This window comes from Mandrillus leucophaeus, unplaced genomic scaffold (assembly GCF_000951045.1).
Source record: "Mandrillus leucophaeus isolate KB7577 unplaced genomic scaffold, Mleu.le_1.0 Scaffold384, whole genome shotgun sequence".
Lineage (NCBI taxonomy): Eukaryota > Metazoa > Chordata > Mammalia > Primates > Cercopithecidae > Mandrillus > Mandrillus leucophaeus.
Window position 1 is genome coordinate 784,485 of NW_012104076.1, and position 24,417 is coordinate 808,901.

Consider the following 24,417-nt stretch of genomic DNA (forward strand, 5'->3'; position numbering starts at 1 on the left):
GGGAGGGAGGAGGGGTGCATAAGAAGAATCTCTGTGACTGGCAATACAATAAGGGTTTGGAAGCCAGGAGTGCACAGGACAAGGCATCACGGAGCACAGCAGAGGAACAATCGAGAAGCCTAGAAATATATACAGCAAAATATTAACATTGGTTATATCTTCATGGTGAAATAATAAATAATTTTAAATGTAATATATTCTCCAAATTTCAACGATGGCACAGATCAAGTTCCTAATAAGCAAACGTTTATTTTAAAAAGGATTCTGATGTTCAAAGCAGCCAAAATGACATTGAACAAACCTGGGTGTCACCAATCACACGTACACGTACAGACAATTCCATCTCTACACTCAAGCAGGAGTCCACGCAACATGTGACTATTCCTAAACTTTAGGTTACTGATTCCGTCTTTTCTCTCATTACCCCCCGACAGAGATCAAATAGGATATAGAGCCAGAATTATAAATCAAGGCTGCTCACCTGATGTTTTCTATCTCTACTGAAACTCACATACATACAAACACATACCTATGTGTACACACACAAGGCAGCTTGTTTAAGCTGCCACCTGAGGATTTAAATCAGACACAGACATTTTTCCCTTAATACAGTCTACCATCACTGCTTTTAAGTATGTTTCAAATGGTATTGATAGGATCAGTGAGAAAGGAAAAGATCTCCATTTACATTCCACATTTACATCTGGTCAACATATATACATCACATAAGTCCACTCAGAATTAAATATGGCATAGAAAGCCATATTTTAAAGCAGTTAAAGCTCTTATTTATGTTTTTCAGTTTCCATGTAGCCCAACATAAAAATATGGATTATAAAAGTTAAACCTTTCTCCAGTCCCTTGTAACAATCTGAGTTGGAGATTTCAGTCCCACTACAGCTCAATATCACAAATAGTTACTTTTTTGCTTCATTCAGTTGAAAAGTGTCCCTTTGTCTTATCTCCAGCAGAAGAAAGAACTTGGCCGCAGGACACAGAAATCCTGGATTTAAATTTCTCACGCTGCCAGGAGGAATAAAAAAACAACAACAAAAGCTACAATCTGATGCCCTTCATCTGTCTGGGTTTCAGTTGCCTCATGTATGACATAGGAATAAAACTACCTTTCTTTCCTGACCCATCTTTCTTGTATTCCCTTCAGGGCTATGTTGTTTTATGCCTCATATTGAGCTTTACCTGTATTCCAGGATACACGGGGGGCATTTGTGTCTGCTGTTCTGATGGAGATGTGGACTGTCATAGGTGCACTCCTTTCAAAGAAGAAGTCGTATACCTCCAATTCTACCTATAAACAAACAGAGGCAAATGAACCACACACTGAAGCATTAGAGGGTAAAATAGCATTAATTCTGGGGTACAGCCACACACAGAGGCAAACGGGCATTCAGTTTCTGCGGTTCCCACATCTCATTTTAGACAACCTGATTTGACTTTTTCAGGTTCTAGATCTTGCTCCTTACTTTAACAGTATTTTAAAATTTTCTACTACATAAAAGGAGTTATTAATCTAAAAATGGTAATATGCTGGAGACATGTCTCTGCACTTGCTCAGGAGACCAACTCCTTCCCACTTTCAGTCACTTAAATCTCTCTCAAAGGTGGAGGATCTAGAGAAGTGGTTTTCAACTAGGGGTGATGCTGTCCCCCTAGAGGACTTTTGGGAATGTCTGGAGGCATTTTTGGTTTCAGAAGTGGGTGTGTGGGAGAATGCTACTGTCATCGCATGGGTAGAGGCCGGGATACTAACATCCTACTGCACACAGGACAATCTCCCAAAGAATTATCTGATACAAAATGGCAATTGTCATACTGCTACTATCAAGAAACCCTGATCTAGAGACAACTATTTCACTAGACATATTTTTAAATATCTCTACTTTATTTGCTTTCCTGAAATTCATAACTAATAAGTAGGGGCTACGTGACAAGTTTTGGTCTTTATTATGTGCTGTGTATGTATTCACCAGATGTTGACAGAGAAGAATAAGGTATAACAGAAATGCAAGGCATACTCCCTACTTTTGAAGAACATGTGGTCCATGGGAGAGGATAAGAGAAATAATCAAACAGCACTATATCAGCAAACACTGAATGACAAAAGAAACTGATTCAAGGCTGCCGGAGCAACAGACTGAACATGAAACTACATGGGCAAGATGTGTCTTTCTTTGGAGGGGTAAAATGTAAATATCCACTTGGTTAGGCCCCTGGCCCAGGGCTTCCAGTCCACACAACCTGAAAACTGTGTGATCTCCACTGAAAAAATTGTGAGTTACCATCTAACGAAAATAATCACACATTCACACAGTCTCTGCTTTAAGAGTACATTATACAATGCCAGAAATTACACACATGAAGCAGCCAGAAAAGTAGTGCTCTACTTGTGAGCTCGAAGTAAGACTGAATGTGCAATGAGAAATTGCAACCTAACAGGGAAGGCATGTAGAGGCCACATACTCTGATGAGAGGGGGAAATAAAAGCAGAAGGCAAAGCATAGCATTTATAGCCTGAAGTCCTTTGTCTCCCCTTGAGGCTACATGCTGAAAAAGCCTAAATTATAATAGAGATAACCCCAGGGATACTCATTTTCCTTAATAAACCTGAACTCAAGTCTGTATCCGTCTGCACGTTTAAAATTTCCATCCTGTTTGAATCAAGTTGCTGGGAGGTCTTTAAGCATGTGAAGCATTATTATGTGGAAGACTTTAACCAGTTGTCCTCCCCTCCCACTAACTACAAAACCAGAGGAAAGAAGTTGAACCTGCAGCAAAAGGAATTTAGATAGAAGTAGGACCTTCCTGATGGACAGTGTTTCATTGTGAAATTAGTTATCAAATAAGACTATGGAATGCCCTATCCTGAGTCTGTGTTATTAATTAAAATTAAGGATTCCCATAAAAAGCTCTCACAAAAAAAAAAATAAAAGAATTTATTAATAAAAGAATTGTGTGCTCGCCTTGGCAGCACATATACTAAAATTGGAATGATACAGAGAAGATTAGCATAGCCCCTGCACAAGGATGACACACAAATTTGTGAAATGTTCCATATTTTGGGAGAACAACACACACTAGGGCCTGTCGGGGTCGGGGTGGAAAGAGAGAGAACATTAGAAAAAATAGCTAATGCATGCTGGGCTTACTACGTGGGTGATGGGTTGATAGGTACACCAAACCACCATGGACATGTTTACCTATGTAACACACCTGCAATTCTGCACATGTACCCCAGAACTTAAAATAAAGAAACACATCAAAAAAAATTTTTGTTAAAAATAAAAGAATTGTATACAAAAGTCATCTCTAACTTCAATGGTCTCTGTGATTCAGGAAGGCTGGCAAAGGCTGCTGCAATTCTCAAGCTGGTGAGCCCTGGGTCAAATGCGGCCCTCAGAAATATTTGGTAGCTAACACAATACGTTTCACTACAATTTTTAATTGTTTTCTATATTCAAGAATTTAAGCATTTTACCAAAAAGTATCATTCTCCAATTTCTCTTGGCATGAGTGCTACAGCAACAGTGGGCACCCTTGTATCCTTGCAGGGCAGCGGTGGGCGCGAGCTGAGTGGCAGCTGCTTCCTGAGGGGCTGGCTCTTTCTTCAGTTTGCCACAGTGCCCCTCAGTGGGGTTTGCTCATTGACCCCGCCTGCCTGGCTCCTCTGGGCAGTTAGCTTGCACCCTGATTTACAGTGATTGATTCTTTTCTGAGGCAATGAAGGTACAAAGGAACCTGAGGGTTTAGGGTAGGGGGTTCTTAAATAACCCTGTGACTTCTCTAGGCTGGAAGCTTTGTCTCTCCTTCTTACCTCATCATGTCTCCTCTCAGAATGACTGCAGTTTGGTGGCTGATAGGCGATCTGCATGTCACTGAGATCTTTCCAGGTGAATGAGGAGATTGGTCTGCTGTGATCCAACAGGTGAGTCACATAGCCCTGGAGCGGGGCTTTAGTAATGTTGAACACCAGCAAGTGTTTAGGGGTCTCATCTTCTTCACAGTCCAGAACTGAGGTAGTCAAGGAGGTCAGGATGAACTGATCCACTTCCAGAATAAACATGGCCATGAATGCAGCCTTTGGAATCTGATTCGGAATTCCAGCTCGGATATAGACAGGCAGCCACGCACTCTCTGACTTTTGAAGGACAGAGAAAATATAAAGGAGGGAATAATATGATTGAGGTGATATAATACAGGGCTAATAGCCTAATATTTAATACAGCCACAGCCTAGCATCTAGCGGTGACCTGAAGCTGGCTGCATACTGGAATCACCTGGGGAGATTTAAACACACGCTGGTACCTAGGATCCGTCTACAGAGGTTCTTGTTTAATTGTTCCAAAAAGGGGACCAGAAAACCAGTATTTCTCGAGCTCCCTGGTGACTCTTACATGCAGCCAGGTGAAGAAGGGAGCACCTACTTTGGCATCAGAAGGAACTGTGTTTATCATTCTATCTCCAACACTTTTAATTTGTGTGACTTTAGACAAGTTACTTAACTCTTCATTCTCATTTTCTTTCCAGCTGTAAATGAAAATATTAATACTAGACTCCCAAGTATCAAGTGAGGACAAACGAAATAGCCAAAGTAGGCACTTAGCAGTCTGGCACCCATCAACAACCTTCTGCAGCCACCTTCCTCACCTCCTGTCATGTAGTTTTAAAGGGGGCAGGAGAAGGATGAAGGAAATATGTCTTTATGATTTGGTTCTCATGCAAATGAAGAATAGTTGCTTGGTTGTCTGGTTAGTTAAGACCCTGGATCTCCAAGCAAGGGTTGGGCATTGGGGATTGCAAGTGAGCACTGAGGCTAGGCATGCATCCTCCAAAATGAGAGCACTATGAGCAGAGGCCCTCCAAAGAAACCAAGAAACTGTGCCACAAGATCTAAGATCTCAACAAGTGCTATGGGCAGAAAGAATCCTCACAGGGCGAGGTGTGGTAGCTCATGCCTGCAATCCCAGCATTCTGGGAGGCCAAGGCAGGGGGAACGTTTGATGCCAGGAGTTTGAGACCAGCCTGGGCAACACAGCGAGACTCTATCTCTACAAAAAAAGTAAAAATAATAAAATTAGTCAGGCATGGTGGTGCACACCTATAGTCAATTACTCAATTGGCTGAAGCAAGAAGATCACTTAAGCCCAGGAGATTGAAGTTATGGTGAGCTCTGATCATGCCACAGCACTTCAGCCTGAGCAACAGAGTGAGACTTTGTAAAGAAAAGAACCCTCATAGCAGTAGATGCTAGTTCTCATAGGATTTGATCTATCCCATTGCTGAGAGAACCAGGCTCTCAGCATTAGTCCCATACTGCTAAACACTGGCCATTGGGCTAGGAGTTGTAATCAGTGTATAACAGAATGCTAAAATTCCAATAAAAGACATTAGATTTGCAACTGAATGTAAGACAGGTAGTAAAATATGCAGAATTTACACAGCAAGCTGTCTGGAATTAGTTCCAGACTCCAGAACCTTCTTGCTCATATAAGAATATAAAAAGACTGAGAAAGGTAAGAAAAAGATTGATTAGGAGACAGGAGTGCTTTGCTGTGTTGTGCTCAGTCACTTTCCTGACCTTTAACACCACACGTTGGCATGGAGCAGGAAAAGCAGAGCAATGCCATATCTCCTGTCCCTTAAAATGTGTTTCTTGCAGTTGAAACACACACAGAGAGCTGATACAGCGCTCATATCTGAGGAAGTTAAGTGGCTGGGAGCAGAAAAATAATGATGGCTGTGCCAGAATCAGTCTGTTCTTGTTTGTGGCAGCAAGGGACATGTAAATGTTCCCAGATACGGGCCAAGTGGGCAGAGGGCTGGTCTGAGGTCTCCTGGACCCTGAACTTCAGAGAGTACTCTTGAGAGGACAAAAATCCAGTAAGAAAATGCTGGAGATGGAATCAAATCCTAGGAGCTGCAGGAGAAATCGCAAGTGATCACTCAGGCTAGAAATACATCCTCTTAAGAGAGCGATGAGTGATAGACCAATGGGGTTCTCTAGAGAAACCATGAATTTGTCCCTAAGACAAAGACGCAGCTTGAGACATCTACCAGGCTCAGACAGCATGAAATCATATGTCATCAGTGCCTGATCAAATAAGATCCCTCTCTCCCATTCCCTGAAACCACCCCTGCCACCAGCCTGAAAATTAAGAAACTAACCAGCAATGCGCAGAGAAGACAGAATTGCAAGAGAGGAACAGAGGAGAAGACAATTAACCCCCTCCCTTCCCACCGCATGGTTGATGAAGGCAGGTAAACGATATACTGAGATGTCCCAGGGTTTAGAGTATCTACTCTTCATGTGTCACTGGGAAAAAATATTATTTGAAGATGCATAATTAGAAAACTCAAGAGGGGTAAATTGTCATTTAGAAGGACTGGTGCTTCACGCTAAGACCAATTGAGTCTAGAGTTAAGTCTAAATAAGTACGTTATTTTAAACATGTTAGTAAAGTGAATACAAATGATGAAAGAGCTTACTGCTTATAATAAAGTATAACAATCATATGCTAGAACTGAAATTGCAAATTATATAAACAAAGCAATTGCCACAAGAAAGGATCACTTGGATCCATTATCATCATACATAGGAAGGAGCCAAGAGAGCTCACTTCATTTTTTGACTGTATATATTACAAATATAGGCTTAAGAATATTTTTAAGTTTAGAATTAAATCCAAATAAAACATAAAGTGTGATAAGGAATTGTCAAATAAATAAAGATAAAGGCAAAGAAAACGTGATCTATTTCGCAAGACAAATTTTTTTAATTCGCAAGAAAGCATAAAACATGAGAGAAAAAAGTATATCTGTTACTCCCACAAATATAAAGTTTATATTGCCTTATTCAAGACAAATATTCTGAAATTCAATAAAAATGTCCAATTATATGTACCTTACAAGAAAGGCACTTAAAATAAAATTACATAGACAGATGAAAAAGAAAAGGGTAATACAAATTGATCATTAATGGAGAAAGCAGAGAGACCACATAATTTCAAAGATGAATTCAATGTGGGCAGCTGATATTAATAAAAAATATAAGACAAAGATTGTTATAAATAACATTATATTTCATGTTGTTGTTCTCAAACCAGTGGGGAATAGAGCAAAAATAAGAATAATAATTACAGAAAAAGAAAGAACAAAATTATCATCATTAGTGAAAGATATAATTATGGTCTTTAAAAGCCCAAATAATTGAGAATTTCTTAAAATAATTGAATTCAGGAAAGAAGCCAGATAAAAGAAAATTATTCCAAAAATAGCTTTTCTGTTTATCATCAATAACCAATGAGAAGATATAATGGGAGAAAAATATTCTATTCACAATAGGTTCACAAAAACAAAGTGCCTAGGACTGGACTTAGTAAGTATGTTCAACTTATGTGAAGGAAACTATGAACTTTACAGAAATATATAAAAGAACCTTGGTCCAAATGAAGTGAGATACTTCATTTCTGGATGAAAAGATTCAATATGGTAAATGTTCCATTATTCTAATTTTCCCCAAATGATTTATAGTTCTAACTGGATAATGATAAAAATCCTTAGGGGCTTTTTTTTTTGAAACTAACATAAACGATTTAATTATAGTTATTTGGAACTAAGTCTAGGTGAGAATGACTATGAAAATTTTGAAGAGAAGTGATAAGGAAGAACTTGCTTGTAAGATAATTATAGGCCTGTTATGTTTAGAATAATATGAGACTGACAAAGAATAAGTAGGCAAATCTAAGAAATAAAAGAGCTAGCCTTGAAATTGTATATGTTATATCCTTCTATACAACAGAAGATCATCTAAAATCAATTGGGAAACAAGTTAATTGTTCAATGAATAGTGTTGAAAATTTGGGCTATTTGGAAAAAACTGTTCCTTGTATTTCATTATATAATAAAATTTTATTTCAGGTAGCTTAAAAAGGCAAATGTAAGGAAGAAGATCTTTAAAAATCTAAAAGAAATTATGAATGAAGGGTCATTTGGTCACTTGATGAGAATTGACTGTACAACCACAAAAACAACAAAAGAACAAGATATAAAACTTCACATATAGTATAAAGGTGATTCCATAAAACAAAACCAACTCTGGCATGCACTCGTGCACATGTGTGTGTACATAAAAATAGTAGAAATAAAGCTATATTTATTTTCTTATCTTGCTTTCTGTGTTTTTTTTTAATATTCTCTGCAGTGAGCCTATTACTTTTATATTCATAAATGAATCTGTTTTATAACATGCCAAATAAGCTATGGAATAGGTTAATGATAAACAAAGCAAGAAGGTAAAGGGATAAACTCCCAATAAAATAGATTTTAAAATATAAACAAACAAAGCCCTATTCAATATAGTAAGAAAAAAATGAGAAAATTCGGTGAAAAAGAAAAATGGCTTCAATTTTTTCAATGGATATAAGAAATCTTTAAAAATGAAAGGAGTTTTGTGTTAAAACAAACAGAAAGCATCTACTAGTTGTCTATAGACCTAGTGTTTAGGTCTGTTTGAACAAGGTATGTCACGGCTCGGAGCCACCACTATAAAAAGGAAGCTTGAGCTAAACCCAGCCTGGGTTTGCAAACCTGGCTAATGAGTTTTTTACCAGGTGACTTTTAAAACCAGCAATATGCATAGTGCCACTATGTGCCAGGTTTTATGTCAAGCACGTAATAAGCATTTTCTCATTTAATCCTCTCAGTTACTCTAAGAAATAGGTACTATTAACCCACTTTAAGTTGAAGAAAATGAGACCAAAAGTCACACAGCTAGTTCAGTGGATGTTTGAACCCAGGCAATCTGGGCCCAGTGTTCATGCTCTTAACTATCAGTTGGACTCAGAAATTTATCCTTGAAAAGCTACCCAAGTGATTTATCTGATCAATTTGACTAGTCTGCCTCAGAGTTTTTTTTCCAGATCTTAATTCTATGATTTTGTTTTATCATTTCTTTATGATTTCTTGTCATATCAATTCCTTGGGGTAATAATGTTCAATATTTGACTGGGCCCCTTAGGAGAAATCCCAGTGAGAAGCCAGATTGTGAAAGATAGAAGTATTTCCAAACATCATCTTGGATCATCTTTCCTCAGCACAAAATCTCAGCTGTTTCAGCAGGTACACAGTTTCCCCGGTTTCTCCAGTAAACAAATTATAGAGTTCATGAATCAGCAGCACTGCATGTTCAATATTTTGAATAAATGGAATCCACTTTCTGTCATTATTTCAATATATAAGGATCAATAGGAGGAAAGACAAGAGAATTAAAAGAGACTGGAAGATGCAGGAGGTCTTTGGGAGCCTGTCTCCTTGATGAGCCAGCCCTTCATTCCAAAGCCTGGAAGAGTGACCAATCTGTGACAAATATAAACATGGGACTGAGATTCTCCTCCCCCCTAGTTTGCTGTGACCTTGCAGAGTGGACCCCCTGATTTCAAGAGGGACAAAAGGAAGCATCAAAGAGAAGGTGTTACAAAAAGGTCAAATGACAAGCTGAAGAGTATTGGAGGTAAAGGAGGAAGAAGGTTAGCACGTAACTAGCCCCACTGCTTCCCAAGTTGCCGTAGTGATGGTGGACCTAGAAGAGAACCAGAGAAGGGAAATTTTATACAAAAGCTACTGTTTTAAGCACTTACTAGCAGAACCAACAAGCCTGCAGTTCCAATGAGTCACTGGCAGTTTCACCCCCAAAAGCACAGGAACTCTCCCTGGCATGGGGCCAGCATGAGTAGCCCCGTGTAACTGGCTCTCTTACTGTGAATCCTGGAGGCATCCACACATAACCGCAAACTCTACCTTGTACACGATTTTACTCCTGGTATCTGTGAGGTCCAGTTGGATGGAGATATAATCAATGTTGGGTGAAGGGGGATTCAGATGCTGATAACGAAGGCCCATCAGCAGGAACTCCTCACAGCTCACTTTGAGGCTTTCTATTTTCTTTAATCCTGGGGTACAACTTCCACCTGGACACCTCAGTTTTGCTCGCAGTGCTAGAATGTACAGCATTGGATTAAGATAGTCACTTAAACACAACAATTGTAAAATTTAAAAACCAGTACTCCATCCCATGAATACTTATTCCCTCTCACTACCTCAAGAACACTCGTGTACCCTCCAATCATTCAATGAGTGGGTTGTCATTATTCTGAAAGCTTGTAGTTTCCTTTACTGAAAAATGGTTGAACAGTAGCCTCATCATGTTCTCACCCACCAAAAGTTAAACTGAGAGAAAAAATAAAAAAATATGTTGTCTGAGGTTTGAACATCTCTGACAAATAGACCAGTGACTCACTGCAGGCCTTCCACAGTGTAGCTCCAGTCTTTCCTTTACAGCATCAGCGTCCATGTCTCTATCATACAATCTCTACTGGTCTGTCTACTCAATGAAATCCCCTCCCCATGTGGCTATCACACACTCAAACTCTGCATATCCTTCTAAGTCCACCTGATCTTTTTACTAAGGCTTCCCTTAAACATTCTTTGACCACCTGAACCAACATGTTCTTTCTCACTGAAAACCGTAATTGTCTCTCTAACAGTCTTCACATCTCTAACCAACTGTATTTTCACTCTTGTTTGGTATATAATACTCATAACCCACTTTTAAATTTTAAAAAAAAATTGTAGAGATGGGGTCTTGCTAGGTTGCCCAGGCTGGTCTTGAAACTCTGGCCTCAAGCAGTGTTCCTGCCTCAGCCTCCCAAAGTGCTGGGATTATAGGTGTGAGCCACCATGCCCAGACATCCACTTTTTTTTTTTTTTTGAGTCTCATTTCTCTGACATACAAAATAGAACAAATGTGCCTTTAACTGTCATTCTGTCCAAATTCAAAGTATTACTACTATTGCTATGATTATCCCTTATATTTCTTGGTTTCTCATGGTTTCTAGAGAGAACGGGAGGTGCCCAAAATAGACTGATTGAGTGAATAGCAGAAGGAATGTTATCCATCAACTCTTCCTAATCTCATCTATCACTTCCACCCACTAGCTTTATTTCAGACTTGCCCATAATCCAATAATACTCCATCAATGCACCAACTACTACTGTTGCTATTACTAATAACAGCTGACAATTAATGAGTACCTACTGTGAACCAGACAGTGTTAAGCACTGTGTTTATGTATAACCTCATTTACTCTTATCCTTACCCAACCCTACAGGGCAGCTATTATCCTTTCTCATTGTAGAGAGGCCTTAGACAGGTTAATAACTAAAATTACACAGAAAATAAAGAGCAGAGGAAGTTCTCAAAACCAGGTCTTTCTGATTGTAAAGTCTGTGCCCTTAACCACTAACCCACACTGCTCAGCCAGCTAAAATGTATACTAGTTAACTAGAACTCTTAATCATGGTGGAAGGTGAGCATGCGTGGATATTTTTGTCAGTTTTAGTAATACCCAGATAAGCATTAGAAGACATCATACGGGCTGGGAAAAAACTGTGTGGCTGATCTCCACGAGGTTCTTCTGGTCGAGGCTCCCCCAAAACCATCTGGCCATGGGCTGGCAGCTGAGTTCTCGCAGTGTCCAGGCTGACCGTGCATTCCAGGCTAGCCATCCTATCATAATCGAATCTGAGCAGATTTTTATCAATCGCTTGGGACAGGCCATTGAATTCAGGCACTTCCAGCACATTGTTACTCATACGGATGATGTTACAGTCTGGTTCCAGGAGATACACCCGCAGGATAAAGGTTTCCATGAAGGTATCTGTTTCAGTAAATCTGTGGAGAACACGGGGCAAAAGTAATATTAATTGGTGCTCAGGTATTTCTGATACCTGCGTACTCAGCTGGAAGCTTGAAGATTGGCCTTCACAAAATTTGTGCCACAGATTGAGTTTGGATTTTGTTTCATGCTCTACTCCCAGCCTCTCTGTTCTGTTCCCTTCATCTCTTTACCCTGGTGTCAATACCTTTTCCTGCCACTTCTTCCTCCCAACATCTTTCTCTTAAAACCTGCTCTCAAACTCATCATGCATATGGATATTTAATGACTGCTAAGACCTCAGAGTCTCACTTCTAGCACATGTGTAATTTAAGAGTATCAAGCCTGTATAATTTCTGGATTGAGTTTTAATTCAGGAGTGAAGGGGTGAGTGGCTTCTGAAGCATTCAGGCCTTTTTGCCCTTCAGAAATACCACTACGTAGGCGGTCATTTGCAGCCTAGTTTGGGTGCCCAGCTCAGTGCTTGGCATGTAAAGGGTATTCAGCAATTGCCACTTCCATTCCCTCCATCTGCTTAGCAACTCTAATCTCAGGTTGTTTGAAGAGTCTAAAAGAGAGGGGTGTCATTTTTTTTTGAAGGGATAAGATTAATGAGTGATGAGCATGCATCAATAATGCAGCTTCTAATTGATGTGCTCTTATTATGGTACAGGCATTATGCTAAATTCTCTATGATAGTATAAAATTCAATCCTTACGAAAACCTAGGATAGATATTGTTAATCCCATTTTATGGAGGAAGAAACTGAGGCATAATGGGCTCAGGTAGCTTGCCAAAGGGGCTGGAGAAGGAGAAGTGGTAAGAGGGGAACAAACATGATCCCTGATTTTCTGCTGCCTACTACTCTGAATATTTTATTTCAAATGTGCTTAAGACCAAGAGCGGAAGAAGCTCCTCTAACCCTGCCTTTCATGTGTACTCTTCCAACCTCCCAGCAGCCTAGAAACCCAAGGAAGGAGTGGCAGCAGCAAGCATTCATCAGCTTTTTTTCTTTTTAAAATTTATTTTCATTTTTAATTTTTGTGGGTACATAGTAGGTGTGTGTATCTATCTATCTATCTATCTATCTATCTATCTATCTATCTATCTATCTATCTCTCTATCTATCTATCTATCTATCTCTCTATCTATCTATCTATCTATCTCTCTATCTATCTATCTATCTATCTATCTCTCTATCTATCTATCTATCTATCTTATCTATGTATCTATCCTCTGTCTATCTATGTAATGGGGTACATGAGATGCTTTCATACAGGCATGCAATGTGTAATAATCCCATCTTAGTATCCATTTATTAAGCATTCCCTCAAGCATTTATCCTTTTTTTTTTTTTCTTTGAGAGACAGAGTCTCACTCTGTTGCCCAGGCTGGAGTGCAGTGATGTAATCTCGGCTCACAGCAACCTCCGCCTCCCAGGTTCAAGAGATTCTCCTGCCTTAGCCTCCCGAATAGCTGGGACTACAGGTGCCTGCCACCATGCCAAGCTAATTTTTGTATTTTTAGTAGAGACAGGGTTTTGCCATGTTGGCCAGGCTGGTCTCAAACTCCTGACCTCAGGTGATCTGCCCGCCTTAGCCTTCCAAAGTGCTGGGATTACAGGAATGAGCCACTGTGCCTGGCCCACTTATCCTTTTTGTTACAAACAATCCAATTATACTCTTGTAGTTATTTTAAAATGTGCCATTGAATTGTTACTGACTGTAGTAACCCTGTTGTGCTATCAATTACTAGGTCTTACCCATTCTTTCTAACTACTGTTGTACCCATTAACCATCCCCACGTTCCCTGCAACTCCCCACTACCCTTCCCACCCCTTCCATGCAAGCTCTTTGAAGTTATTTGTTTTTTAACTCTAAAGTCTTAGAAAGATCAAATGGCCCTGTATGCTGATTTCATATCTTCCTAAGGAATCCTTGGGTGCCGCTTCATTTTCTGAACACAGCATTTTGTTTGTGTCTCTCTTTCGGCACTTGTTCTGCATCATAATTACCTGCTCATCTTTTGCCTTAGACCACAAGCACTAAAATAATCTGAGTATTCTCATCCTTTTGTTTCTTATGCTCAGTGTACAGCCTGACCTGTAATAGGTGGTCATAAATGTTTGTAGAAAGCTTCACTGTTCCAATGTCGTCTACAAAACTCTTACATTAGTCTAGTGCTTAAAGGAAATTCACACCAATGTATTTTAACCAAATATTCTTAAAAGCAATAAAAACCAAGGAAAAAACCATAAAAGGCCTACTCCAAATACACGAGTTCTCAGTTACTTTTACGAAGTCAGATATACCATAATCATGAGCTTAAATTTAAAATTAATTTTCATTGGGGTATAATTCATATACCACAAAATTCATTTTTTAAAAATATACAGCTCAGTTTTTTAGTGTAGTCCCACAGTTGTACAACCATCATGACTACCTAATTCCAGAACACTTTCATCACCCCCAAAAGAGACGCATTTCCTTTCCCCAGCCTCTGGCAACCACTAATCTACTTTCTGTCTCTATGAATTTGCCAGTTCTAAATATTTCATATAAAAGGAACAATACAATATGTCGTCTTTTGTGCCTGGCTTCTTTTACTTGGTATGTTTTCAAGGTTCATCCATGCTGTAGCCTTTATCAGTGCTACATTCTTTTTTTATGGCTGAATGATATTCCATTCTATGAATATACCACATTCTGCTTATCCATTCATCAGTTGGATTTATTCCATTTTTTGGCTGTTATGAAGAATGTTGCAGTGAACTTCATGCGCAAGCTCTTGTGTAAAACGTAAGTTTTTATTTTTCTTGTGTATATACATAGGAGTAGACCTGCTGTCTCCTATGGTCATTCCATGTTTAACTTCATAGTTGATTTTTAAAGAATTTTAGGCTGGGCATGGTGGCTCATCCCTATAATCCCAGCACTTTGGGAGGCGGAGACAGGCAGATTATGAGGTCAAGAGATCAAGACTATCCTGGCTAACATGGTGAAACCTCGTCTCTACTAAAAATACAACAAATTAGCCAGGCATGGTGGCGGGTGCCTGTAGTCCCAGCTACTCAGGAGGCTGAGGCAGGAGAATCGCTTGAACCCGGAAGGCAGAGGTTGCACTGAGCCAAGATTGCACCACTGCACTCCAGCCTGGACGACAGAGTGAGATTCCATCTAAAAAAAAAAAAAAAAAAAAAAAATTTAAGTATTTAATATGTTTAAAAATAGAAGATACTGCACTTTCTATAACTAAGCAGCTGGTAACAAACAAGAAGAATTTCATTCATTTTTGGAATATGTTTTCCCCCCATTCTCATTAAGAATTTGTTTATAATTTCCATTTTCCACCATAAGTGGTGGGTCGGAACCCCACAGATACCTATATAAGGACACTAGAGGGAAACGGGATAGGGCTAAAAATTTGCCACAGAGGAATCCTAGGGAAGATGACACAAGTGGAAATAAGTGAAAGCTGACTACAAATCTTGCCTTATCCACTCAGGCTTCCAGTTTCTGTTGATTACTTGCTTGTCTGGAATCTATTAACTCCCCTCATGACAATATATATCCACAAGAAAAGCCCTCAGAAGTACACAGAATGGTTACTTGACAGCAAATGACCAATCTTCCCGTGCCACTTACCTGTAAAGTCTGAGCTTCACTGTGTCTTCATCAAGAATTGGACAACCATTGTGAACATACTTGACTTCATTGGGAAGGAAATGGCAGTCAAAGACCTAGTTCACATGAAGAATTGGATAAATATCTATGAGAAAATTGGTACAAGATTTAAGATTTTGCCAGGAGAGTACTGCCTGGAGAAAATATGGTCTGTCAGTAACGTGTGTATGTGTGTGTGTGTGTGTGTGTCTTCACCACCACCACCTCTATCCTACCCCCATACCCAGTCGCCATCCTACTTAAACAGCTGTCTCTTGTTTTGAGAATATCTAAATTGTGAAAACCAAAGCAGATCAAGAAAATTAGTTACAGGATGATTACCTCTCTGAATAAGTGTCTTTTTACCATCTAGAGTGCATTTAAAACATGGTTTCATTTTTCAAAATTTTATTTACCCCCTTCAAGGGTTCACAGCAATTGAGTTAGAGAGTTCTTTCTGTATGTCTGCATGAAAAGGCATGCTTCAACCCACCCACAGACACACTATATTCTTTCTGTATATCTCTGTTCTCCTTTTATTTCTTTTTTTTCCGAATAGTATTCTCATATTCAAAGATGAAGTCACTGACTATGGACACTATTGTGGTTAATCAGAGTCCAACATGACCCAGAGTTGTGTCTTACATACTTGCAAAAGACTGCTTTCATTAGTTAAGCAATAGCAGAAATGGCAGATGAGACAAACAGAAATCTAAAAGCAATTTCCTCTTTTCAAATAAAATTATAATGAACTGTCTCACCTCACTCAGAATTATTAGAAGATTGTTAATTGTTATATTTTGGGAACCTGATTTTTAGAAGAAGAATCATCTCTCCCACCCATATCATGCCCCTCATTCTGCCCGATCTGACTTTGGTAGAGTTCTAATACCCTTGAGGTATGCATGCGTGTCCACCATTGTGTTCACGGTGTTTCATCTGTACCTTTTCACAGCCTCAAACATTTTCAGACAACGTAATTCACTCAGAGAAGACTTTAACACTAATACAAATGATTTTCTTTTCCCACAGATATCATTGGTTCCTCTTTTTAATTGACAACTAGGAAGGAGATAAAGCAAAGACCTTCCCCATATCATTGACAAATAGTCATGGTAATAAAGAGACAATCTGCTTTGTTAAAAGAAACATCTGTTTTATGTTTCATACTATGTTTTCCTTTTATAAAAGGCGACAACCATAATTGTCCATAAATTTACTAACTAAAACAAAGGAGAGCTAAATCCTTTTCTAATTACTGTCTAGCTTTGTTTTTTTCCACTTCAACTGCTTTTCAATTACAATTTATAATTAAATTGTCACACATTCCTAACTCATTACTCACTTTAATGACAGTAAACTGGTTCAAACTAGAGATACTTCCTTATCGCTATATTTCCTATTCAAAAAAGCAAGTTCAGTGCTAACCTGGGGTGCTTTCTACCCAGCAAATTTCTTGCTTTGGGCTAGGTGTGAGAAGTGCCATGTGTGAGGAAGTCTTGTCTTAAAACATGAGGAAAACATATTGCCATCAACCTCATCTAATTGACTACATCAAGAGGGTTATCTGAACAGAAGGCACTGGTGTGCATCAATTGAAATCCCTTTCCAAATATTCAATAGGAAAATGAACCTGTTGGTCCTAAGACAAACTTCAGTAATGAAATGAAAACACTAACTGAACAGATGTTAAACAAAACATTTTCTGTGCAAGTCACATGAAACTGTTCATTACACAGCAGGGTGTTGTTACTACAGTCGTCTTGCTAGAAGTGGGTTCACGTAAGCTTGGCTTTCAGTTTATTACTAAGTGCTATTAAAGAATAATGTTTAGGCTGTGTGTGTGTGTGTGTGTGTGTGTGCGCGCGCGCGTGTGTGCATGTGCACTTAGCTATGTTTAATTTCTAAAACTCCATAAGAAACAAACCCCTAGGGAAGGACTGAACCAGCCTGGGTTAAAAACCAAGCACAAATTCAACAAAACAAAACAGACTTTACTTGGGAATCTTGTTTTTGTTGAAATTATGAGAATAACCAAATAGGAACGATCACCTGGCAGTTTGAGAAACAAAGTTTTCCCACGATATAGTTTTCTCTCACACAAAGTTTTAATATTTGGCCAAAAAAAATGATGAAACTCTATATTTTAATGAACTCCTTTACCACAGAATAAATATTAGAAAATATAAATCCCATACCAACTTTAGAGGCTACAAATCCATTTGAGATGTCATACTTGCCTCTGGAAATACCTACACTAAGTATTCACGACTTGATTCTACTTTTTCTTAACGAGCAACAGCAGGTTAGGGAATCTGTGTATTCAGAAGTGTTTCTCAGCAACCAAGAGTTTCCTAAATCAGCCTGGCAATTTGTGGTTTCTTCTCTATATTGACTTTCTAGTAATCGGAGTTTTACCTTAAAATCAGAGAGTGTGAGATGGAGATGACTTGCAGGCCTATTCCAATCCTTGATTCTTGTGACCAAATGTTTTTTACCTAGTTCTAGTCACTTGGATCCCTTTTTGCTCCTCAGTGCCATGGAGCAGGCCAAGCAATCAGGACCATTAAAACATCACTAAAAACATATAATGGAGACAATTTTATTTCTCTTAGAGAGAGTGCCATATATGGTAAGGAGTCATAGGCCATTTGGGGTAGGGAGAGGAGAGCGCTCAGAGGCTGGCTTAGGTAACAATAGATTATCTCCAAATTGCCTACTAAGGAGGAGAATCTGGTCATCTGCAGGGCTTTTGTTTTTGCTCAGTTGGGCATGCATGTTTGAGGTCCAAACTGGAAGACAGCTTAGACAGCTTGCTACTGTGAGCTACCAGTGGGAATTTTGCTTCTTCTCTTTTTCACAAAATACTCAGTCCCACTTGTAAATAAATGTTGAATGATTTTTAAAAATACATTGATTGGAAGAGGTACCATATTATCAATCATCAGGCTTTATAAGACACCCATGTGTGCCAGTACAGCCCTAGGTTCCTGCTTTATCAAAGACCCCAGTCCTCTAGGATCAGGGGTCCTATTTTGCCCTCTCTCAAGACTCAAAGGGCTACATTTTCCCTTTTTTTTTTTTAAAGACACAGTCTCATGCTGTCACCCAGGCTGGAGTGTAGTGGCACTATCTTGGCTCATTGCAACTTCCGCCTCCTGGGTTGAAGCAATTCTTGTGCCTCAGCCTCCCGAGCAGCTAGGCTTACAGGTATGTACCCTATGCCTGGCTAATTTTTGTATTTTTAGTAGAGATGGAGTTTCACCATGTTGACCAGGCTGGTCTCTAACTCCTGGCCTCAAGTGATCCGCCCGCCTCAGCCTCCCAAAGTACTGAAATTTACAGGCGTGAGCTACTGCAACCAGCCTGCATTTTCCTTTGCACCCCAGTCCCTGTGGTTGGGTCTCTATCACCCACTACTGAGCTTATTTGTTTTGCTTCCTCATCCTATTTAGCACATTGAGGTTCCAGTATCAGCAATCCCAGGTATCTTCTTTTTCTCTGACTCGTAGTGCCAATCAAAACACATTCAGAATGCAAGTATAATTGGAAGTAACTGAGGAGACATTGCAACTCCCAAACACTTGAGAACACAATGTCTAATATGTGGAGCCATTGTTGCGTTCTAACATGTTTCAGATACCCATCTAAAGCTCTTTGACAATAAAATCTTACAAGCAACTAGGCAGAGACATTTGGTTGCTACCACATCAGAAATACCTGCAATGTGAGACCCTCTTCCAAAGAATTCTGATGTGTTTCAGAATGGGTCTATAACTTGAAGTGTGGTAAATGGAATATCTAGAGATACCACTTGAGCTAGTATCCACCTAAGTCTTTTTATTCTCTCTCTGCAATACCTAGTACCACTTTTGAATAACCTCATGGATTATGTTTCTTTAGCCAAATGAAAAGGAAATAATGTTCACAGTTCAGCAAAAGAGAATGGTCCATTTTTCCAGAAGCAGCAGCAGCATCTAGTGTTGAATATTCTCAAGATTGTTTGCACTGGGAGCAAAGTTACAGCACAGTGGGAACAAGTAATAAAATCAGAAGCAATTTTTTAAATTATGTATAGTGGTAACTCCTACTTTAAGCCAAAACAGTGTAAGAGAATATAGACTTTTTAAACCCAATGAATTAGGAGGTAACCCTTCCCTCTACAAAAGGATTGACCAGAGAATACCCTTACATATAAAGGTCTCCAAGATTTTGATTAAAAGGAAAACAATTAAGCAGATATTTTCAAAGAACAGTGAATATTTAAAGTGAAGTATCTTCACAACTCTTTTCTACTTCTTTTCCCTGACTCATAAAAAATGTTTAAGTGATGTTAATAGATGAAACATCTTCAAATTTTACCTTTGCTATGCTAAGGTCACAGGTATGTCCTAAAAATGTCTTGAAATTTTGATCTCTTATCCAAAGCCACTCTGACTGGCAACGGATGTGATACCCGGGGGCAGGAATAACTCCAGTGTAATTCTCTTACATTATGCTTTGTGCTTTTTCCTGTATAATTAGCTACTCTATAAGGTCAAGCAGCTGGTAAGATATACCAGAGTTATCTTCAAGAAAAGAGGAGAAATTGGAAAGACTTACTGAAGTAGTGCATTAAGAAAAAAAAATACGTGAATCCATATTAGTTTGAACCTGATTTCCTCCATAAGTGTTATAGTAATCAGGATTAAATCCTGCTGGTTTCAGGCTTGTAATCTGAAGTCAGCCAAGAATGTTTAAAAATAGGTTTCACCTTACATAGAAAAGCAGTGCAATACTATGCCTGCTAATTGCAACTCCACCATTTCAAACGTGAACATCTTCGATTACTCATCTTTGATGGCTTGAGGAGAGACCCTTTACATCTCTGTTCTGTCTTTGTCCCCTCAAACACTTTTTTTCTTTTTTCTTTTTTTTTGAGATGGAGTCTCGCTCTGTCACCCAGGCTGGAGTGCAGTGGCTCCATCGTGGCTCACTGCAAGCTCCACCTCCCGGGTTCACGCCATTCTCCTGCCTCAGCCTCCCAAGTAGTTGGGACTACAGGCGCCCACCACCACGCTCGGCTAATTTTTTCTATTTTTTAGTAGAGACGGGGTTTCACCGTGTTAGCCAGGATGGTCTCGATCTCCTGACCTCGTGATCTGCCTGCCTCAGCCTCCCAAAGTGCTGGGATTACAGGCGTGAGCCACCGTGCCCGGCCACATCCCACACACTTTCATACACTTGCATTCAAACATATGACTGAATGGCAAATCGCAGACAGGACCTACCTGTGGAGTGAGTTTCCCAACTCTCTGGGTTATTGGCTCATTCATCACAACTTCCACTTTGCAGGCATCTTTCTCTTTGGGGATGGCAAACTTCAGGTCATCTCCTGACAGGAAGGTGGAGTGGCCCTTCATCACCCTCACCCCACGGTTGACGCTGATGAAGGTGGGGCTGGCCCAGGCCAGGAGGAGCAGCAGCAGCAGGGCATTCACTGCCCCCCAACTCAGAGAGTTCATGCTGACAGGGCCCAACGCCTTTCTGTCCACCGGCGAAATCCCTTCAACAAAGGAGGGCTTCTGTGCTTCCTCCTGGAGGGTCAGCTCATAGTCCAAGGGGCAGGGCAAGGGGTCCTGACAACGTGCCCCGAGATCTTACCATGCCCCTTTCATTTCAAAGTCAGACAAGGAGGCCTTTCAGGAAATCCCAGGGCTTTTAATAAAACTCGCTGATCACTCCTGACAACGCCGGCAAGATTAACGGGCCTCCCAAGTGCTTTTCTAATCCTGCAAATGGGAGAAAGGGTTGGAGTAAAGCGAGAGAGAGACCAGAAGGTTTGTGTGGCTGTTCAAAATATCGCTACCAACAAAGGGATCTTTCAACCAGCCTACGAGTTCAGCTAAATTAAAAACAAATAAACTAACTTGACCTCTAGACCCATCTGAAAGGCAATGCAGCCATTTCATCACCCTGCTTATAGCTCCTGTTTCCGGACTTGACATACCCCAACTGGGATGCCAATTGTGTGGTCCAGGAGGAAACAGCCAGCCTCATTGCCAACAAGTGTGGCTTTTGGTTCCCTGAGTTCATAGACAGTTGTCAAACTCTTTGCTTCTCTTTCCTCATTTGTTAAATGAGGATTATAATCTATTTTTTTTCAGAGAGCTGATAGGATTATGAACACGTTGTTTGAAAACATGATTAATTCTAAATCAATTCTACCCAGATAAGAAAGAAGTTTAATGATTTGTCACACTGGGCACACTTCTAACTTTGCTGGGCAATGAAGACACCTAAGAAACATTTGAGTGGAAATTACAGAAAATATGCTTTTTTCTAAGTGAACATTCAAGTTTTTGTTTACGTGTGAAAGAGACTATGAATGGGGTGACATAGCTTCAGCACGCACAGCTAATGACACAGCATATGGACATGCGTATTTATACTATCTACAATGCTAATTACATTCCTATGTACTCAACTTGCACAAATAGAGTCTTTGTTTCCACTTTATCCACTTAGAATTTCATGACAATTTCTGTGTTTCATAAGAACTGAAAAGATTATATCTAAAGTAAAATGCACTGAAATATATCCTTAAATTCAGAGTATAATTAGGTGAACAAATGGTGGTTTGTTATGCCCAAAGAAAGGCCTTCCATGCTAATAATTTCAATAAATTTCTGTGCATAACCAGTAGATACCAAAATGAATGTTTGTCAGAAGCTTGTAGAGGAACAAATGTCTCCATTATCCACATCTAATCTATTTCCATTCCCTTGTCACTCTTTGCAACTTTTCACTTTTGAGGCCGTGCCTGACATGTATCACCTGATACCTGAGAGGGTGTACACTTTACAGAGCAGTCTGTTTTTTATGGTATCAGTCCCAGAGTAAAACTCTTCACACCCCCCCACTGACTCTGTTGTCCACAATCAAGCTGATTTAGGTTGGCTTATATGGGCAACAATGCACATCTGGTTGTTGAACTTTGACAAGATACAATATTTTTTCCATTCATATCAGGCATCTAAGATAACAGTACATTCAGGGAGAGGAGAGGCAACAAGATAGGTAGGTGTCTCCCCAAACTGGGAGGTAAGGGGGAAACTTTGCTTTCTGAGATTTAAACTAGTTAACACACGGAGGCTGTAAGGACTCCACACTCCTGCAGTCCTCTCATCTCACTCCATCTCACTTTGTCTCCTTACCTGGTTCTTTCTAGACTCCCTGAATCTTTAATGCTGGGATCCTAGAGTCCAGTTGTAGGACCTGTTTTGTATCTACACTCATTCCCTAGTGATCTCATTCCTTGACTTAAATATCACCTATGTGCTAATGGACCTCAAACTTACACCTCTAGCCTGGACCCTCCTGCTTAACTCTAGATTTGCATATGCAACTGTCTGCTTGTCATCTCTGGGTGGTGTATGAAAGACATCTCACACTTCATGAAGCCAAAATTGAACTCTCAATCTTCCCTCCTTCGGTCTTCCTTACCTTAATTAATAGCAACTCCAACTTTTCAGTTGTTCCTTTCTTCATCACACATTCTACATCCAGTCAAAAAATCCTGTTGTTTCTTTATGGTAGACAGATCTTAGGTGACCCCCCAAATAATTCCAGCCTCCTAGTATCCAAATTTCCTTCCCCTTGAGTGCCAGCAGAATCTGTAACACTTCCAACCAACAGAATTCCACAAAGGTGATGGGTGTCACTCCTATGACTACATTTTATTATACAGGAGACACTCTCTTGGCAGACTGGAATCAGGGGCTCTCCTGCTGAACATGAAGAAGCAAGCCTCCATGGGTTCTTCTGCCACAAGGAAATGAATTCTGCCAACACCCTGAATGAGCTTGGAAGTGGTTTCTTCCTAAGTCAAGCCCCCGGATAAGAATGAAGACCGTCAACATCTTGACTGTAGCCTGGTGGCAACCTAAAGCACAGAACCCAGCTAAGCCATAATCTGACCCCAGAAAAAAGGGAAACTGTGAGATAAATTTGTATTGTTTTAAACCACAAAGCTTTGTGATTTGTTCCACAAAAATAAAAAGTTAATATGCTCTTTCTTCAAAACATATCCAGAATCCAGCTGCTTCTTACTACCTCCATTGTGATCCCCCTGGTCCAAGCTACCACCAAGTCTCCATGAGATGATTGCAATAGCATCCTATTTGATCTCCCTACTTCTACTCCTGCCTTTCCTGTAGGCATTTTTCAGCATCACAGCCAATATTCTGATTAAATGTTACTTACGTCACTGCTCTGCTCAACACTTCCAGTGGTGTCTCATCAGAGTAAAGCTGAAGCCCTGGTGATGACCTTGAAGACACTATGTGATCTGTTTCCCTCTTACCTTTCTCAGCTCATCTCCTGTTTGTCTTCCCTTTGCTGACTCTGTCCCAGCCACACTAACATCTTTGCTTTTCCTCAAACAAATCGAGATCCACCATTCCTCCTTCCTCTCTCCCCCACTAAAGCCTCTCACTTCTGTTGTCTCTGACTTGAATGTTCTTCCCCCAGATATCCCTCCTTCCACCTCTCCACTCTCAAGTTCCCATCAAATGTCACACTTGCAGTGTGGTCAAACCTAACAACTCCATTAAAATTATGTCAGTCTCACCCCCTAGCATTCTTTACCACTTTTCTGCTTTGTTTTTAACCTTAGCGCTTTCTAACCACCTAGCATAATGCATTTGATCCTTTATATTAGGTTGTTGCAACAGTAATTGCAGTTTTCACCATTACTTTCAATGGCAAAAACCACAATTACTTTTGTACCCACATTAATATTAGTCACTGCCATGTCCCTCATGAAGATGTGAATTTCTATATTTTTTACTCATGGATTTAACCCCAGTGTCTAGAACAATGCCTGATATATCAATAAATATTTGTTAACTAAGTGAATAAATTGGAGAAAACAATGCCTTAAATTCCCTTATAGTGATTATAGTTTAACCCAGGAATGTTAATATAGCTAAAAAGAAAAAACAAAAACAAAAAGGCCAGGCACGATGGCTCATACCTGTAATTCCAGC

At 39.7% G+C, this 24,417-nt stretch overlaps 1 protein-coding gene across 1 annotated transcript in view; it reads right to left on the reverse strand.

Moving 5' to 3' along the window:
• FREM1 (FRAS1 related extracellular matrix 1) overlaps window positions 1-24,417 on the reverse strand; it is a 173,481-nt gene that overhangs the window by 110,209 nt on the left and 38,855 nt on the right. Inside the window, exons 2-7 of the mRNA XM_011990854.1 lie at window positions 20,659-21,159; window positions 15,371-15,465; window positions 11,445-11,743; window positions 9,811-10,007; window positions 3,830-4,153; window positions 1,198-1,306 (exon numbers count right to left, since the gene is read on the reverse strand). Coding sequence (XP_011846244.1) covers window positions 1,198-1,306; window positions 3,830-4,153; window positions 9,811-10,007; window positions 11,445-11,743; window positions 15,371-15,465; window positions 20,659-20,892 — 1,258 coding nt within the window. The 5' untranslated portion in view covers window positions 20,893-21,159. The remainder of the gene's footprint in view (window positions 1-1,197; window positions 1,307-3,829; window positions 4,154-9,810; window positions 10,008-11,444; window positions 11,744-15,370; window positions 15,466-20,658; window positions 21,160-24,417) is intronic.